At 36.0% G+C, this 19,500-nt stretch overlaps 1 protein-coding gene across 3 annotated transcripts in view; it reads left to right on the top strand.

The window, feature by feature from the left end:
• The window catches only part of POLA1 (DNA polymerase alpha 1, catalytic subunit), a 345,895-nt gene that overhangs the window by 24,655 nt on the left and 301,740 nt on the right, over positions 1-19,500 (top strand). For all 3 annotated transcript variants that reach the window (XM_043997404.1, XM_043997405.1, XM_043997406.1), the window contains exons 11-23: positions 867-979; positions 2,510-2,626; positions 3,184-3,258; positions 4,105-4,243; positions 5,608-5,762; positions 6,179-6,263; positions 7,979-8,040; positions 9,672-9,761; positions 12,973-13,089; positions 15,194-15,369; positions 16,497-16,626; positions 17,103-17,222; positions 19,038-19,137. In XM_043997404.1, the coding sequence (XP_043853339.1) occupies positions 867-979; positions 2,510-2,626; positions 3,184-3,258; positions 4,105-4,243; positions 5,608-5,762; positions 6,179-6,263; positions 7,979-8,040; positions 9,672-9,761; positions 12,973-13,089; positions 15,194-15,369; positions 16,497-16,626; positions 17,103-17,222; positions 19,038-19,137 (1,479 nt within the window). The remainder of the gene's footprint in view (positions 1-866; positions 980-2,509; positions 2,627-3,183; positions 3,259-4,104; positions 4,244-5,607; positions 5,763-6,178; positions 6,264-7,978; positions 8,041-9,671; positions 9,762-12,972; positions 13,090-15,193; positions 15,370-16,496; positions 16,627-17,102; positions 17,223-19,037; positions 19,138-19,500) is intronic.

Here is a 19,500-nt window from a genome sequence, read left to right as displayed (position 1 = left end):
ATTTCCAACTACGGGATTATTGGCTCTTTAACTTTTCTGTACATGAAATACAGGTGTTCCTAGTTTTTCCAGAATCTCCTTCAATGATCATTGTCAAATACACAGTATTTTCTATATTTTAGGAAGTTTTGGAATGATTCTTCCTACTTTTTTGAGAAGTGGTGTGTTCACATGTGTCACAGTTCTTTTTGTACCACAAATAGGTTTACTTGATAAGTTTCCAGTGTCACTTCTATTTGAATTATTCAGAGGGTCTGGGAGCTTGCAGAGAGATACTCTATGAAGCTGACAGATGACTCTTTGGAGTCTGCTTGTCTTTGGAATTTTTTTCTGAGCAATGATGTGGCACCTGGGATGGGCGTTGTTACTTTTAGCGTATAATGTATGTTATTTAGGGACTTGAAGCTGTGTCTCTCAAAGCAGGGAGGTGTGTGACTTGTCAAAAAATATGCTGCCAGGTTGGTTACTGAACTGTCTGTCAAGCTCAATTAGTAGAAGAGAAATATGCATTGTAAAAAGGTACCTTTTTGGTAACTGGTCGGTTAAGTCTTTACTACTCATTATAAAATGATTTGTTATTATGTGGTTTGGGGTATATCATGAAGCAAATTATCCTCCCCGGAAAATTAAAATTTGTGTAATAAAAAACCAATATCAAAGTGTTAACCAGGCCTTAAGACAGATGTTGGTGCTATATCTAATGTTAGAGGTTCCATGATGTGCTTACGTTTTTATAGACTAAGTTTAGGTAGGATTAGTTGTAATACAGTTTGTTTACTCTTTTAAAAATTTTCATTTATTGTTATGAACTTGATAAACATCAACAAATATAAATTTTTCCTTTTTGTTTTTCCTTGTTCTATTAGGTGTGGTATTTCTGTTTGGCAAAGTTTGGATTGAATCAGCAGAGACCCATGTAAGCTGTTGTGTCATGGTAAAAAACATTGAGCGGACTCTTTATCTCCTGCCCCGTGAAGAGGTGAGCTAATTCTTACTTGGCTTTTGATTTTTCTTTTTTTTTTTTTTTTTGATATTTGTGCATTCTAGTCACTGCATACTCCCAGTATTCCTTCTTGCAATTTTTACTCTTCCTGCAGTAGCATCATAGTACCGTGCAGTAGAGTACTGCACCGGAAGTTAGGAGACCTAAGTTACGGTCTAAGCTCTGGCTCTGTGACCCATGGCAAGTCATTTAATCACTTTGGGCCTCAGTTTCCTCATCTGCATAATGACAGTTGGGCTGCATGGTCTCTGAGGTTATTTTACTATGTAAGCTCCCCCTTACTCCCAGTTTCTTACTTTATGTATAACTTTGCCATTTAGGAGTTGTTAGTTCTGTTTAAATGAAATGTCTATAACCTTGGTTTCTTTTTTTTGTTTGTTTTCTTGTTTCTTTTTTTTTTTTTTAGTGAGGCAATTGAGGTTAAGTGACTTGCCCAGGGTCACACAGCTAGTAAGTGTTAAGTGTCTGAGGCCAAATTTGAACTCAGGTCCTCCTGACTCCTGGGCCAGTGCTCTATCCACTGCGCCATCTAGCTGCCCCTTTCTTGTTTCTTAATAATGAAAGCTGTGAGTGCAAAAAAAAAAAAAAAAGACCTGAGTTCAAATAATGAATGCTGTGCTTATTAGCTGCCCTATCCCTGGTTTGGGTAGAATAGGGAAAAGTGACCAAAACTCACTGTGTTTTGTTAGTCACTCTGATGGATGAATGGTTGGTGGTGATGCTGGGAAAAGCTCATATTGTAAGATGTCTATTGCCTTTTATTTGTTCGTTTGTTTGTTTGGGGCAGGGCAATGGGGGTTAAGTGACTTGCCCAGGGTCACACAGCTAGTAAGTGTCAAGTGTCTCAGGCCGGATTTGAACTCAGGTACTCCTGAATCCAGGGCCGGTGCTCTATCCACTGCACCACCTAGCTGCCCCTATATTTGCCTTTTAACAATTAAAATGTCTCTCCCCATTTTCATAGGTAATTGAGAATTCAGAATGTACCACTAGGACACATAGCTTGCTGTTTGGCCCAACTGGCATGATTTAGCTGCTAGCAACAGATGCCTCCCATGCCATTTAAAGGAAAAAAGTCCCTCGTTTGCTCTTCCTGTAGTGTCAGGAATAAATAACTCTACATCTAGAATCCTCATTTTTGTCCTTATATTCCCATTGTGCTTAGCACAGTACCTGGCACATATTATATGTTTAATGAATGCTTTTTGATTAAATAATTATCTTTATCTCTCAGGTGTTTGAGCATCAGGAATAGCAATTGTGAAGGTGTTAGACTAGATCATTAGACTAGATCATTTCTAAGTTCCTTTTAGGGTCTAGATCTCATGATTGATGTAATTGATAGACCTGGCAAAGGTTTTTGTAGGCTTTTGGACTTATATGCCAGAGTATTACATAAATAACTAAAAGGGGTAAAGGATGAAAGAATTAATCTAAAAACTTGGATCTTCATGGTTGAAATTATTATATCCATATTTTTTCTTTTTTTTCCTTTGGGGAGAACAGCAAATAGATGTAACTACTGGAGAAAAGAAGGGGATTCCAGTTACAATGAAAGATGTTTATCAAGAATTTGATGAAAAAGCTGCAACAAAATATAAGATTATGAAGTTCAAGTCCAGGGTTTGTATTTGGTCATGAATTTTCTTCAGCTGTATTAGTCATTTCATTCATTCAACTGATAGCTTGTATAAATTGTACTCTTCTATTTAAAGTTCTTTTAGGTAGAAGACAAGATGTAGGTATAATATTTTGGAGGCTTACAAAAATATATTTTTTTCCATGCTCTTATTTTCATACTTCTTATCTATTTAAAAAGCAAGAGGCAAGATTGACTCAGCAAAGTAAACTATTTGCTTTTTTCCCAATAACAAATCTTTTGCCTTCTTTCGGGAATAACCAAGTCTTTGCTTTCTCTTTTTATAATTTCACATTGGTTGCTTACCGAGTTGATGAATATCAAGACCTAGGATAGGTATTATGCTTAAGAAGTAGGTCACAAGGTAGAATTCCTCAAAAAATATCAAAATTTTCTATTAGAATGCTATATATTTCTTTAAAGAATTTATTCACTAGTCCTTGAGTTGATACTCATAACCACCTCTGGGATTATTGTCCAGTCATCACAGTGGCCATTGATACTAATGTACACCCCCTTATTATTTGTTTATTGTATTCAGAAAGTTGAAAAGAACTATGCTTTTGAGATCCCGGATGTTCCAGAAAAATCTGAATACTTGGAAGTTAGGTACTCGGTGAGTAAGTAAAGCTACTTTCTTCTGATAGAAAATAACATTTTTCTCCTTCTTTGTCTTTGAACTTTCAAGTGGCTTTCACTTAATTGTTTTCTCAGAAAGGTCATATTTCCTTGTAAATAATAATGAAAATAGATAGTTAATTTACACAGACTGCTAAACTGCCTCTCTCTACTTCCTAAGCTATATCTTCAAATTAATAAGATAAAATTTTAAGGACCACCCCCCTCACCATATACATCAGTACATATGAGTATATATTGAGTAGATTTGGGGGCCTTTTTATAGTTGAATATCTTTAATCTGTTTTAAGTGTCCATTGAGAGTAGTAGTAGAGGTGAGCTGCAGCAGTGTCATTTTGATGCAGCTATCCCTGCACTGAGTAGCAAGGTTATATAGGATATTAATTACTGCATCTTCACACTGCTCTGGTGCTTTTGATCCTGTGATATTGATCCCTGAAAACAGAGGAAAATGTTTTTGACAATACCAGGAAAAGGGCACATAATGTATGTATATCAAATGGGACTTAGATTTGCATTTCCTTATTAGTGCTTCTTTTATCCTGGTAGAGTAGTGCTTGGTTTTTCCTAAGTAATAAGGCTCTTACAAATCAGGTCAGAACCAACCTCTTGGAAGGTCTCTTAGGCTGCTTTTATGTTTCCTAAGAACCATCTTAATGATCACTGTTTTGTTAGAGAAAAACAGTGAAATGCTTGTTTAATATGTAGCCAATTGCGTTTTAAGTTTCTCAGAGCATTTCTTGTGCTCTACAAAGTAACATATGTTTATTACATATAAACATTAGAAAATCTGTGTAATTTTGTTTTAATTATTTTTTTTAAGGCTGAACTACCACAACTTCCTCAAGATTTGAAAGGAGAGACATTTTCTCATGTATTTGGGACCAATACATCTAGTTTGGAACTTTTCTTGATGAACAGGAAGATTAAAGGCCCTTGTTGGCTAGAAATAAAAAATCCACGTAAGGAATAATTTTTGTGCAAAATTCAAACTAGATTTATTTTAAAAGGATAGTTATAGAAATCCACTCAGTTCACTTTTTATGTATATGGGGGGGGGCAGGCAGGGTTGGGGTTTTTTGGATGAAGTCAGTTTAGTTTAAGACACATTGACAAAAAATTGGTCCTTGTAATTTAGACATTTTAAGAGTGAAATATAGGTTAGATTGTTTTCAGTGGGATCTATTAAAGTGCTTTGTCCAGTTCACTGCAGTTTTGTTTGTCATAGCTGGATGGCTTTTGGTATTGCTGCAAAATTAGTATTTATTTTATTTGAAGGAGTCAACTCCAATGTCTATATTATATTTAAACATTCAAAAAAGTGTATAAATCTCTGCTTTTGTTAAGTATTTTCTAGGCTTCTTTTAATTTGTTTTAAACTTTTTTTTGGTTTTGTTTTGGTTTTGGTGAGGCAGTTGGGGTTAGACTTGCCCAGGGTCACACAGCTAGTGAGTGTCAAGTGTCTGAGGTTGGATTTGAACTCAGGTCCTCCTGAATCCAGGGCCAGTGCTCTGTCCACTGTGCCACCTAGCTGCCCCTAAACTTTTTTTTTTTAAACCGAACCCAGGTTTGATTCACTTTCTTGGCAAAATAAAAAGGCCAGAAGCAAGATGGGTCATCGGGTCTGAAGAAAACTTTAAAGGGCAATTCTAGTCCATCTTTCCTCTTTAGCCAGGATTTACATACGTTTTAAACATCCTAGACAGTTAAGAATCTTTGAGGTATCTCAGTTATATTTTATTTTCAGCCTTGCAAGATTGACAGTATAGGTATCACAAGGAAACTCCTCTTAAAATGACAAGGCTATAAAACTCTAAATTGTAATTAGACAAACATGTCTGAAATTTATAGTTGAAGGAATTAGAAACTTCAAATGCCTTTCTCCTACTAATGTTTTTTTTTTTATTAGGGAGTTCAGAATATAGATAATAATTATCATTGAATGCTTCCATGATATTTCCACTATGTTGGTATTGGTGTGGTTAGAACCATTTGATTATGATGGCATTTAGTGTGCCGTGGATGGTTGGTCAATCAGCAATTAGTGAATAAACATGTTGTGAGCATCTGCTATGTGCTTAGCATGGTGCTACCAAATGGTTGGCAAATTATAAGTAATAGTTGATCTTTAAAACAACTGGGTGCCAGAAGATATGTGACTATTTTGAGTGTTGATAACTGTGAATAAGACTTTATCTTTTTTGAAAGTTATGCATATTAGAAGACAGGGTTGAAAAATAATTTACCACTGATCCACTCTCTGATGAGGATAGTTTTTCTTCTATAAATAGCTATTGGCTTTTTTTTTTAATCCATTCTTTCCTAGAGCTCTTGAATCAACCAATCAGTTGGTGTAAAGTGGAGGCAATGGCTTTAAAACCAGACTTGGTGAATGTTGTTAAAGATATTGCTCCCCCTCCCCTTGTGATCATGTCGTTCAGCTTGAAGACTATGCAGAATGCAAAGACTCATCAAAATGAGGTGAATAAATAGCATGGAGCAGGTTTTATACTTTGTTATAGATGTGACAGTAACTGGGATTGTGGAAATTTTCAGCAAGAGTTTCTTTTTTGGGAAGGAAATGGAGTTTTAGGTTAGTGTTTCTGAACTCATCTGGAGCATATATTGACTTTTGGCAGCTGTGGGAATATTTTTTTAAAATAATAGCTTTTGAAAATCAAGTCACTCTGCTTTGAGATGTAGCATTTAAAAAATATACTGATGAATTGGTTTGCTTTTAAGTAGCTATTAACTTGGTTAGTATGGGTACAGAGAATAGCTGGTCAGGTATTGGGATAGAGCATAGGTAGGAAAAAGCTAACAATTAGCAATTCAGGTGCATTACAATGTGATTTTTAAAAAAAATTAGTTTCCCTGGTTGTGGTTCTTGGTTACAGGTTATTGCTTTGGCAGCTCTGATCCATCACAGTTTTCCTTTGGATAAAGCAGCACCTCAGCCTCCTTTTCAATCACACTTCTGTGGTAGGTATTTATTTGGCTGATTTGTTAAGATTTGATTTTCAATTTCCCTTTTTTTTCGACTCAGGCTGTAGCAACAGGAATCTAGATTTTTTAAAAAAATCTATTCTGCTTCATTTTACTGAGCTTTGTGATAGAAGTTCATTCAATGATGAAAACTGCCAAATTTTTTTGTAGTGTTTTTTGGGAAGTAATATAATCTGAGAATCCTTTTCTTGTGAATAACAAGGTCCTAATGACCCATCCCATTAGATTATGAGTTCCTTGCAGACAGGGACTCTTTATCTTGCCCAAGGTCACACAGCTAGTAAGTGTTAAGTGTCTGAGGTCGGATTTGAACTCAGGTCCTCCTGAATCCAGGGCCGGTGCTCTATCCACTGCACCACCTAGCTGCCCCCATCTTTATATCTTTAATGTGCAAGGGTACTTGGAAGGTACCCACAATTATTTACCAAATTGAATTGAACCACTACAATGGAACAGTTTGAAATCTTAAGGTTACTTTCTATCCAAAAGGGCTACAGAAAGTAAAGCCAGGAAGAAACATAGAAATTAAAATGATCATTATTGTAGTAAATGGGGGAGGGAATATAAATTTAAATTATAGTTTGATTGTGGGATGCATGAAATTACTAATGTGTAAAGATATCTCAGAAAGACTAATGTTATATGTTAATCCCAAGGAGTATTCCAGGCTTCAGTAGTTGCCCTTTCTTGAGTTCATTACTCATGGATGAATTCTTTTGGTGGTAGTGGTGAGCACTAGAATGTTGGTCAGTATTAACAATTCTTACTTTCCTGATATTTTTAGTTCAGATCTTTTATCTGGTACTTTGATTTGATATCAGAAGAGGGCCTAAAAACCCCCTTAAATGGGCAGAGAAAGTTATGGAGGCCAGCAGTGATTACAGTGCTTTGCTAGTTGGTGTGGGACAACAACAGCAACAGTAACAATTCAAATTTTTATATTTAAATTTTGCAGAGTACTTTCCTCACAACTACCCATTGAAATAAGGGTTACAAACATTATTTTCCTCTTTTTTGTATGAGAATACTGAGATTCAGAGGTTAAGAAGTAACTTGTCCATTACCATGGCAGGCTTGGAACCTAGCTTTCTGTTTATTTCACTTTCTGGAATACCCAGAAAACAGTGATGATAGCAAAACTCATGAAAATACATTTGACTCCCTTCTTGTCTCTCTGTGTTCTGGAACAGGGAAAATACTTCTTTTAGTTCTGGATGCTTCTCTTTACCTTTCTAGTTTTCACTGTGGTTGGACTAAACACCTCTGTTTTCTGTTGGCTATTTGAAATCATGGGAGTATCAGATTTTGGTTGATGCTTTAACAGTTTTTCCATTTTCCCTGAATGACTATAAGAAACTCTCTAGGGTAGTTTTTGATAATTGTGAGAACTTAGGATTCCACACTAGGCCATACTTTTAAGATCTACATACCTCATAGGGTGGTTGTGAGGAAAATGCTTTGGAAACATAGTTTGCTGTCATTTTAAAAACCTTTTGCATTGGATCTGGTCAGCATCTCACCTTGCAGATCCACCTCATTTTTTCAGATATCTTGATGATTTTAAATAAAAGCATAAATTTTATTAGTTTAATTATTATTAGTGCAATTTTATATGCAATTAACCTTATTTTCTCTCCTGTTCCTTTATTGAAACTAAGATGGCTGTTGTATTTCTTTTTTTTCTTGGTTAGTTGTCTCCAAACCAAATGACTGTATCTTCCCATATGATTTTAAAGAAGTTATTAATAAAAAGGTAAAGAACTTATTTAGTATTTGAATTGCTATGTTTTTTAAGAAACCATATCCATTTGTTCAGGAAATGGGGAAAAGGTTATATCTGGGAGTAGTTGAAACAGGTTATATTTGGGACTATAAAATTGTTCTTTGCTATATAACTTTGTGGCATTATGCAAATATGTGAGGAATCTGTAATTTCATCAGTGTAGGGAACTCCTAATGTTCAAATTTCCTTCACCAGATGTCTATGACTTAGCTAAGTGACATGCTCAGAGTTAGACAGCTAGTAAATGTCAGAGGGATTTATGGCATTAAAAATGCATTAGAAACATAACATAACAAAGCACATGATTTCTGAGCTTGGAAAGAAGCTATTTTGCACTGTATTAATAAAGTAACCTGTGCTTAAAGCCACCTTTGGATTCCTAAAGTGGAATAGTCTAAATCTTGTTTCACAGTGAAAAAGCTATTATGATTTTTTCCCCATGGTTAATGTAATTGGTGTCATTTCTGGCCCAAAAGGAGCCAGGGTTGGAATATCAGGGGCATTGTAAAGGAATTTTAGTGGAAAGGTTGAATGAGGCAGTACTGTCCAATTTACTGCAAACTGTACCCCAGCAGTTTAGATACAACGTTTAAATGCAAGTCAGAAATTTGTGTTTATTTTTTCACCTTTCACTGATGTTTACTGAATGTCCTCTGGAAGTCATATTACCTAGGAAAGCTCAGAGTAACTGCTTATAGCATAAGGTAATTGAAGTGTTTTAGTTAACTGAGTTGAGTGGGCCTCTCATTATTAATTGTAGGATCTTTATTAAAAGCAGCTGCTTCTAAACAGATCCAAAGTTTTTGCTAATTAGAGCTCTTGTTAGACTTGAATTACTTGACATTTTTAGACCATGTGTCTAAGGATATTTTTCTCTATATTTAACACACTGCAAATTATTTTTCATATATTGTTCATAAAGTGGTGGCTTATATGACTGACTGTAATGAAGCATATTGAGTGTGGATGAAGTTAGGACAACCTGGGCTTAGATCATGTCTCTGACACTCATTAGCTGTCTTGCCATGGGAAACTTCCTTCATCTCTCAGACCCTTAGGTTTCCTTATCTGCCAAATGAGGATAACCTTTAATACTTTCTTCATAGGATTATAGTGAAGCTTTAGGGAGACAAAGTCTGTAAAGCATTTTGCAAAACTTAAAGCACTACATGTAAATGTCAGTTATTTTAAATTTTGTTGCAGACTCCCCTTTTTACTGCCTTTGGGGTTAATTTACAACCTGAGGGAGGTGGTATTGTGTACATATGCCCACCTATGATGAAATTTCAATGACCACTCATAATTCCATATGGAAATGCCCTCATAGATCAGTGGTTGAAGGAGGACCTGTATGTATGTACAAGAATATCTCCATGGGGGATGCTTCCCATACCTGGGGATACTCAGTGCTAACAGTGCTTTGTCTAGTCGTGAGATAACAAGTAAATGGGTCACTGAGAGATTTTACACAATTATGGATGGGATGCCTTGAATTACAATAATTTTGCCATAGCCTGTTTTAACCCTAAGAAATCTGAGACTTGTTCAGACTGAGCATTCTTTAGAAGAAATAACAAAGTGATGTTTGTCCTACCTCATAGAATGTGAAGATTGAGATTGCTGCCACAGAGAGAACTTTGCTGGGTTTTTTCTTGGCAAAGGTTCACAAAATTGACCCAGATGTCATTGTGGTGAGTATGTTTGGTCTGACTTTATCATAGATAATTGACTGCTTCTAGGCATTTATTTAGATTTTAGTTCTTCTGGTTTATGTGATTTTGTTTTTGTTATCTCTGGTTGAATGGTCCAGTCCTGGAATCAAGTAAAAACACTGTTTGTGTTTAAGAACTGCTCTTCCAAACTGGAAAAATTCAACTTAAACATATCGTTCTTTTGATGTGATGATGTTGGCATATTTAAAATTAGGCATATTTCTTGAATCTTGTGTAACTTTTGTCTGCTGTGGCACTGTGGTTTTATTGTCTACAGTATGTCTGTTACATTTTTCTGCATAATTAGTTCTAATCCTTTGTGTAAGGGAGGCATAAAGGTGTGGTGGATAGAGAATCAGTCTTGAAACCTGGACAAATTACTTAACCTTTCAGTGTTCAAGGCAGCTTTTTAAGATTATAAGTTTCAGAGAAGGTGCTGATGTGAATTAGTAGAGGGAGTTTTCTCTCCTGAGAGTTCTTTGTATTGTTGAAATCACAGTTCAAGTCCTCATCCCTCTTCTTGCAAACTCTGTTATCAACTTCTTGTTGGATTTTCCTTTCTAGATTTCCTAAAGGCTTCTCTTAAATTGAACATGTATTAAGTACAACTTATCTTTCCTCTTGAGTCTGCCTGCCCGCCAAACTTTGCCATTTCAGTTCAGGTTAGCAACATTTTCACAGGCACCTATATTTATAAACTAGAGTCTTCCTTGACTCTTCTCTCTCCCCACATCCAGTGAGTTAATAATGCTTGTGGATGCTGTCAGTAAAATAGTTCTCATATCCATTCCTTTCTTTTCATTCAGTCATCATAAGTTCAGACCCTTATTCCTTCCCTTTTATCTAGATTAATGTAATAGTGATCCTCTTTCCATTCTTACCCCTCTCTCCAATTCATCTGCCACAGTTTTCAAAATCTTGCACAGGTCTGAACTTGTCAGAAATTTTAAGTGGAAGCAGCTCCCCATTTGCCTATAAAAGCCCTTCACAATCTTGTTGACATCTACCTTTTTTCATCCTTATACATTCCTAGGATCATAGATTTAGAGCTGGAAAGAACTTTAGAGATCATATTGTATAATCTCCTCATTTCATAGAAGAGGAAATTGAGACTCATAGAGTTGAAGTCATTTGCCCAGGTCCCAAAGGTAGCAGCAGCATTAGGGTTTGAATCCAGACACTTCAACCCCAAACTCAATGCTCTTCCCACTGTCTTGCAAAAATCTCCTTAACAGCTGACATCTACAAAATACTTCTTTCTTTTCATGAACTCTTTCTTCCAGCAAAGGAAGATTACTAGCTATTTTCAGATTTGGTAATCTATGTCTCACTGCTATCCATCCCTTACATCTAGAAACCCCTCCTTCATTGCAGCTTCCTAAAATCTGTGTCTTCTGCCAAGGTGCCACTTCCCCCATGCAACCTTTTTTGATTCCCCAGTATTGTGCTTTCCTTTATGAGTTTTCCTCATTCTCTGCTTATCTGTGTGATATATCATCCCCATAAGAGGCAAGCTTCTGAGGCCAGAGAGCATTTTGGTTTTGTCTGTATTCTCAGGACTTAGCATTTAATAAATGTTTGTCGAACTGAACTAATTTCGTGTGTGTGTGTGTGTGTGTGTGTGTGTGTGTGTGTGTTCGCGCACGCGCGCATGGGAAGGAATAAGCATTTATAAAGCACCTATTATTAAAAGCCAGGCACTGTGCTAAATGGTTTTACAAATATTATCTCAACAACTGGAAAGTAGGTACTGTTATTATCCCTCTTTTTACAGTTGAGGAAACTGAGGCATACAGGTTAAGTGACTTGCTCAGGTTACGTAGCTAATAAATATTTTTGTCTAGATTTGAACTCAGGTCTTCTTGATTTAAAGCACGGTGCTCTGTCTGCTGTGACATCAGCTAAATCAGTGATTGAGATATATTACAGCTTGGAAGAATGTTCTCCATCTTTTCTGTTTCCACATTTGCTATTAGATATATTATTTAATAGAATATTGATAGTAATGGGTAGGGAATGTGACTAGGAATTTTTAACTGTTGCTATTAATGAATCAGATACCTCCAAAATGTTTTAGGACCCATGATAGAATTGTAGGAAAATCCTGTCTGTATTATCTCCCTATTCTAGCTTTAGCATTTCCTGTAGCCCAGGCTTAGAGATAGGAATCCCTAATCTGTGCTTTGATTGCAGCTTCTGCATCTTCGAGTCATGATTGGCTCTCTGACGTATATAATAATTGCATCTTAAGTAGCAAACTAATAATAACATCCTAAGAAGCAAACTAATAATTCCTCTCCTCCTTTGTGGGTGTGAGAGCCATTCTAGTGTGAAGGCTTGAGTCTAGTATCCTGAAATGGGTAAAGCATTACTTGGGAAGGTCTCAGGTTCTCAAAGGTTAAATCTTGTGATCTATGAGCTACCAGAAGAAATGAAGTTGCTATATGATGGTCTTTTTTTATTTAAACTAATCTTCCTACTCATCTGGTTCTTTTAGGCTCCCCCCCCCCCCAAATACTAGACTTACTGGTTCCAGCACTTTTGCATGGTGGAAGTTTACCTTTATGATTCTTAATACTTTGGTTTTCTATTTGATGCTTTCCCCCTCCATAAATACAGGTTTGTTTCCTTTGTCTTCAGAAAATGTCATCTCTGAGCAGTTTAGCTAGTGTTGCAAAATTGCTTTGTGACATTTTGATTAAGGGTCTAAATAAGCAATGTTTGAACTCTTCTATAAGAAGATAGTAGATGTAGCTTTCCTTCGAAATCTTAACATTGAGTATTTCACAACTAGGTTAGTGTGTACTTTTAGTTTGAAGTGAAATTGTTTGAACACACCTTTTACTGATTAAATGAAAAAGCATATAGGGTATTCACATTTGCATCTGCCTCTCTGACTGTGAGGCATGAGACTGCAAATTAAAAGACATCATATGAACCTAGCATCAATTAGGTTGAAATAAAGTTTATTCCAGCAATCTACTGAGCAGCCTCGTTAATGTCAAGGCTAATGAATGCTGCTGATGAATAAATTCCTGAAGAAGAAAGGACTTCCAATCGGAGGTAGGCTCATGATGCCATCAATTAGAGACCGAAAAAAGAAAGGGCAAAGAAATTCTATGCATATGAAGATAAGTCCTCTAATTTGCATTTGTTATAACCTCCTCTGCTGTTTCCTTTTTCTGGTTAGGGTCATAATATTTATGGATTTGATCTGGAAGTGCTACTGCAGAGAATTAATGTGTGCAAAGTTCCTCACTGGTCTAAGATAGGTCGCCTAAAGAGATCCAACATGCCAAAGCTTGGGGTAATTAAAACAAATGTTTATTTTTTCACTTGTTTAGTTAAAATGTTAACAACCTTAATGTTTCTTGTAGTAAGCAATATAACTGAATGTAACTGAAATTTCTGTGTATAGATCCTGCTATGTATGCATTTTAACTTTTCTGATAAAACATCTTTGTCCTTTACTCTAGAGGATAAGCCTAGAGGAGGGAGCCCTGAAACAGGTATATCTCTCCCTAGCATTTAGTACTATGTTTAGCAGCTAATACATGATGATTAAAAGCTACTGGCATTTTCTTGGTAAAAACCACACATCTTTAGATTATGTAAGTTAGATGTTGAACTATAGCAGCAGCAACAAGCCCACGCAGAGTATATGTATTATCTCTGTCTGGCATTATAGTTTAGGGACTGTCATAAAGAGAAGTAGGAAGATAGGTGGGTGTCATCAACAAGTGGTAGGTTTGTAGTTCAGTATAAAGCACTTTCATGGTAACATGTTGACATAATTAGACATTTTTGACCTCATTCTATTATATTGATATCTTCATGGGTTTCTGCACTGCTAGTATTACTACTTACTATTGCCACCATACCAATAATTTTGGCCAAAACTGAATTTGTACCTAAAATGCTTTCATTTTAAGCTACTTAAATTTATTTTTGGGGGCTAATTATTTGCTACTAATTCATATCAATAGTGCTATAGTTATTAACATATTTTGATCTAAATGTTTCTCAGTTTCTCTATCTTCATTTCTCATTTCTTAGCTTTCCCTAAAAGTTCATGGCACACTCATTCTTTATGTACACATTTTATTTTCTGTCTCTTTGGGCCTGGGTTTGAATCTTGCCTCTGACATTTACTAGTCGTGTGATCATGAACAAATCAAAGCTCTCTAGGCCTTAATTTTCTTTGACTAGGATAACCTACCGTATCTCTTAGCAGGTTGACATGAAAATCAATTCAGATGAGGTGAAAAAAGTGCTTTGTAAACCTTAAAGTATTATATAAATGTCAGGAAATAGTATTAATGCTGTAACATGTATGAGAACATAGCCTTAGAATCCCAAGATCAGAGATTTATTTAGAACTGAACAGAACCTTAAACATAAGCTAGTCTAGCCCCCTTCTGTTACAGATCAGATTCAGAGCCCCTTTGAGGTTAAGAAATTTGCCCGAGGTCATACAGGTAGGAAGAGACAGAGCTGGGAATGCCCCTCTTTGACCAATGAAGAGTTCTTCCCATTTCACTGTGGTGCCCTTCTCATTGGTTAGTGTTCTCTGATGCAGTTTTGGTAGGAACTTTTAAAATTCAAATTCAAATTGAAATGGCTTTTATAGTCACAGAAATGAGGAAGGAAATTTTTTTGGTATGTATTTAGGAGGAGGGTAAATATGTTATTCTTTTTTTTTTTTTTTGTGAGGCAGTTGGGGTTAAGTGACTTGCCCAGGGTCACACAGCTAGTAAGTCTTAATTGTCTGAGGCTGGATTTGAACTCAGGTCCTCCTGACTCCAGGGCCGGTGCTCTATCCACTGTGCCACCTAGCTGCCCCTAAATATGTTATTCTAATCTTGTGTCTGCAGGGAACATCCTTTTTGTGTCTTTGTTTTACTACTATAAAACTTCAAAATGTCTTATAGGCCTTAGTTGACTTAGAAAAAGAAATTTTACAATCCAGCTATAAAATTTCATTAGTACTTAGCATTCAAATGTGTTTTTTTTAAGATTTCTCTGTGTCTTGTTCTGAATAATCTGCCTTAAGCATCTACAGGACATTTTGTACAGGACATATTGCTATTCTCTTAGAAGTATTATGGAGGTACAATTATCATGAACAGGGGCAGCTAGATGGCGCAGTGGATAGAGCACCGGCCCTGGAGTCAGGAGTACCTGAGTTCAAATCCGGCCTCAGACACTTAACACTTACTAGCTGTGTGACCCTGGGCAAGTCACTTAACCCCAATTGCCTCACTAAAAAAACCAAAAAACAAAAAAACAATTATCATGAACACTTCTATGCCTCATTGACACTTCTTATTATTGCATCCTCAAAATACATTACAAGAAATGCTTTCAGTGTCTGCTGTGTGTGAAACTTGATTTTTTTTTCTTTTGTATAGGGCCGGGGTGGCTTTGCAGAAAGGAATGCAGCCTGTGGCCGGATGATCTGTGATGTGGAAATTTCAGCAAAGGAGTTGATTCGTTGCAAGAGTTACCATTTATCTGAACTTGTCCACCAGATCCTGAAAGCTGAAAGGGTAACAATTCCATCAGAAAACATACGAAATATGTACAGGTATGTCTGAAAACATCTCCAGGTTTGGCCTGCTTTAATATCATGTTAGTTTAATTTAGATTTTTGTGTATTTTGTATTGTTTAACATAGAACATAATAGATTGGGATGTGGGATTAGAGAGGGATAGAGGGTTACCTCTGCAGCACTGTTGTGGTGTTTCTGACCATCAGTTTGGAATTATATATAACTTTGGCCATTGTAATGATTGGAAAATGAACCTCTTCTCCCTTCAATCTCCCATCCCCCATCTCCCTAAGCCCTTGTATGAGAAAGTTCTCATCATTCCTTTACTCCTTTTTTTTAAGTCATTGGTTTTTGGGGGGGGGGGGGGTTGGAGTCTACTCTTTTTTTTTTTAAATTTACATTGATTAGGTGATCATTTATCTTCTCAGTAGTGTAGATTTAATCCACTTTATTCTTCTTCCTTTTGTATAATAGAGGCTGATTGTAAGTTTCCTCTGCAAAATAATAGCAGTGTGCCACTGGAAGTATAAAAGATGAGAGTCTTCTTTTGAAATGATCAGAGACAGTTACCTAGGGTTCATGCTACTCCCAAGGACACCAGAGAGTACCTGGAGGGGCAGATATTTTCTCTGACTCCCACAAAGACCTTTTTAGTGTACAGTAATAATAATTTACTAAACATTGTCCCTGATGACTGGAAACGTTTCTGACCCTCCCCATCAGACTAATGGAATTGTAGTAGTGCCTTATCCTCTGGGGGAGTGTGATTGATATACATACTTTGAAAGATAGAGGATAAGCAGCATGTTGTCTCTATTACTTGTTTGGTAGAAATATTGTAGAAATAACAATGAAGTGTCATTTAGTTGCTTTACCATTTTTGTTACTGACTTTGTTATTTCAGGCAGATTTCACACTGATAACCCAAATGTATATTAATTTTGCATATAAACTTCATCTAGATAGTGTCTTTACTTTATTTATGAGCTTTTTTTATGTTGACCAAAAGATAATGGTCATAAGTTGTGGAAAGTAAGTACGCTGATGATGAGATGCTACCAACCTTGAAGTTTATTGTATTCAATTTACACTTGAATATTTTTTTGACTTGCTATGTAGTGGTTCTGCATTTTAATAGCTTGTCTCATTCTTTCGTATACAGTGACTCTCCTCATTTAATGTACCTATTGGAAAACACCTGGAAAGATGCCAAGTTCATTCTTCAAATCATGTGTGAGCTCAATGTCCTCCCATTAGCACTGCAGATCACAAACATTGCTGGGAATGTTATGGTAAATCCATTTAACAGATGGGGGGAGGGGGGAGGATTTTGTGCAGTCAATGTTTGGTTGTGGTAGATATATGGTAACATATCTAAATATATCCTTTGAAAATAAGTAACTTAGCATTCTGAAAAGTGTGTTTTCTTTGTTTTGTATAAAAGGAAGAAAAATACCAGGTGTGGTATGTTGAAATTTGGATCAACTTCACAAGGTTCCTCCCTCAAATATCTAAAACTGTCTGTTCAGTTCATTAGTCTAGGTGGGAGAGAAGAGATAGCTAGACAATTAATGTACAATTTAAGTATTCTTTTCACCTCTACTTCAGACAAAATAATTGAAAAAAATTTACAAAAGATTTTATATATTTGGTAGCAGCTTTTGATTTTAAGATTATTGAATGAGTTAAAGCATTTTGAAATTTTCCTCTAGCTTTTTGTTTGGTAGGGAATAGAATTAATGATGTTTTAAACTTTTCTATTTTGTAGTCAAGGACAATGATGGGTGGTAGAGCTGAGCGTAATGAGTTCTTGCTGCTTCATGCGTTTTATGAGAACAACTATATTGTTCCTGACAAGCAGAATTTCAGGAAGCCTCAACAAAGACTGGTGGGTCAAAGATGTGTTATGTTTTACTCTTTTCTTGACAACCTTTTTTACTGTGCAGATTTTAGGCAGTTTTTTTTTCCCTCTAGAATAACATCTACTTCTGAATAATTACATAATTAAGTCCTCATTTTTATAGAAGCCCTGTATGTAACAAGACTGTACCAGTTGTCTCTGTTCATTTTTCTTTTCTTTTTCTCTGTGCAAATAAAAATCTTTACAAGGACGTTGAAAAGGCCAGAGGGAAGGCATTTAGTGATGGCAGTATAATGTAGTGGGAAGAATCCTGGACTAGGAATAAGGAGACCTGGACTTGAATTGTGTCCTTATTGATCAATAGCTGTAGGTTTTTTGTAAATCTTCTACTCTCTGTCTTCCTCATTGGTGAAATGAAAGGAGTTGGATAGTTGAACCTCCAGGGTTTTATAACTTAATGAAAAATAAACATCAACATCTTATAGAAAATACTGAAGACTTAGTGAGTTGTTATATTTATTTCCTCTTCTTCTTCTTCTTCTTCTTCTTCTTCTTCTTCTTCTTCTTCTTCTTCTTCTTCTTCTTCTTCTTCTTCTTCTTCTTCTTCTTCTTCTTCTTCTTTTTTTAAAAGCGAGGCAATTGGGGTTAAGTGACTTGGCCAGGTTCACACAGCTAGTAAGTATTAAGTGTCTGAGGCCGGATTTGAACTCAGGTCCTCCTGACTCCAGGGCCGGTGCTCTATCCACTGCACCGCCTAGCTGCCCTTATTTCCTCTACTTCTTAAGCATAGGGTTTTCACTTTATGATCCATCATGAGATATTGGTAAGATTGGGATACATTGTCATGTACCTTTTTTTTTTTAAATGGTCTCTATAACTTTGTTTTTAGCTTGGTTAGGAAGTGCTATCAACAATATAGATTCTGGCCAAAACAGCTTAATTTAAAAAATGTGATACAGATATACTCTACAACCTATCTCATAATTGACATAGAAAACATTATTTAAACTCATTGATACTTAGAATTTAAGAGTTCTAAAGGGACTGTGGATGCCATTTAGTTCAACTTCTTCCATTTATAGATGAAGAAAGCTACGTGAAGTGACTTTCTCAAGCAAAAGTTGTGGCCAAACAAGCCAGGTTATCTGAGTCTTTTTGCAAACAAGGGGATTTTTCTGCTGTGTCTTGGGTATCTCTAAGATGTTGAGTCTTAAAATTTTGCAGAAGTGGTTAATGTTGGCCAATGAGGGTTAAAGTGACTTGCCCAGGGTCACACAGCTGGTAAGTGTCAAGTGTCTGAGGCTGAATTAGAACTCAGGTCCTCCTGAATCCAGGGCCAGTGCTTTTATCCACTGAGCCACCTAGCTGCCCCCAAACATTAGCCTTTTTCAATCCCACACTATATACAAAAATTTTATATGACCAAAATCTACCTACACAATTTATAGAAGAGTCAACATCACATAGTGGGAAAAGCTTTTTAAGGTCTTTAAAGTCAGAAGATGTGGATTACTAATTCAATTACAATGTGGTTTGTTCTGTGACCTTAGGCAGGCATACCTTTCTGAGCCTTATTTTCATTATCTATATAAAAGAAATAACAATAATTCTAATCATAGTTAATGGGGGGACTGAGAAGATGTACAGAAAAAGTCTAATGTTAGAAATAATGATTGAATGAAATATTTTTTAAATGACTTTTGAATGGTTCTTTACCCATTGTAACGATTATATGTTTGTCAAAATTGCATAGTGGGACTGAGGAAGACATATAATTGTCAATTTTCTTGTTCTTTTGTAATTCTTTGTGGTCAGATTTTGATTTTTCTTTGTTGATGATAGGGAGATGAAGATGAAGATATTGATGGAGATGCAAATAAATCCAAAAAAGGACGAAAGAAAGCAGCATATGCTGGTGGCTTGGTATTGGATCCTAAAGTTGGTAAGGTTTTTAGAGACTGAATGCAGTTGTTTTGAGGACACGGAAGCCAGCATGTTGAAACATTTTTGCCTTTTGAAAAATAACCGTTTTTCCCCTTCGGGAAATCCTTAAACCTGTTCAGAAAGATTCCTTTGGAAAGGAGAGTATTTTGGAGACTGAGATGTAGTTCGTGTCTTTTAGATTGTCACAGAAGTGTGTTGAGTATTTTACAGATCTAGAAGGAACATTTATTTTTTCATTTAATAGAAGACTATCCTTATTACTTTAAAAGAAAGGATATTTCTTTTGTTAGGCACATTTATGCAGCTGTGAAAATGCTGGATTGGGAGTCAAAGGATCTGTGTTCAGACTTCAGCTTTGCTC

The sequence above is a fragment of the Dromiciops gliroides genome, chromosome 3 (assembly GCF_019393635.1).
Source record: "Dromiciops gliroides isolate mDroGli1 chromosome 3, mDroGli1.pri, whole genome shotgun sequence".
Taxonomy (NCBI): Eukaryota; Metazoa; Chordata; class Mammalia; order Microbiotheria; family Microbiotheriidae; genus Dromiciops; species Dromiciops gliroides.
The sequence above is the reverse complement of the archived record's forward strand: the minus strand, read 5'-3'. Positions and strand labels throughout refer to the sequence as shown.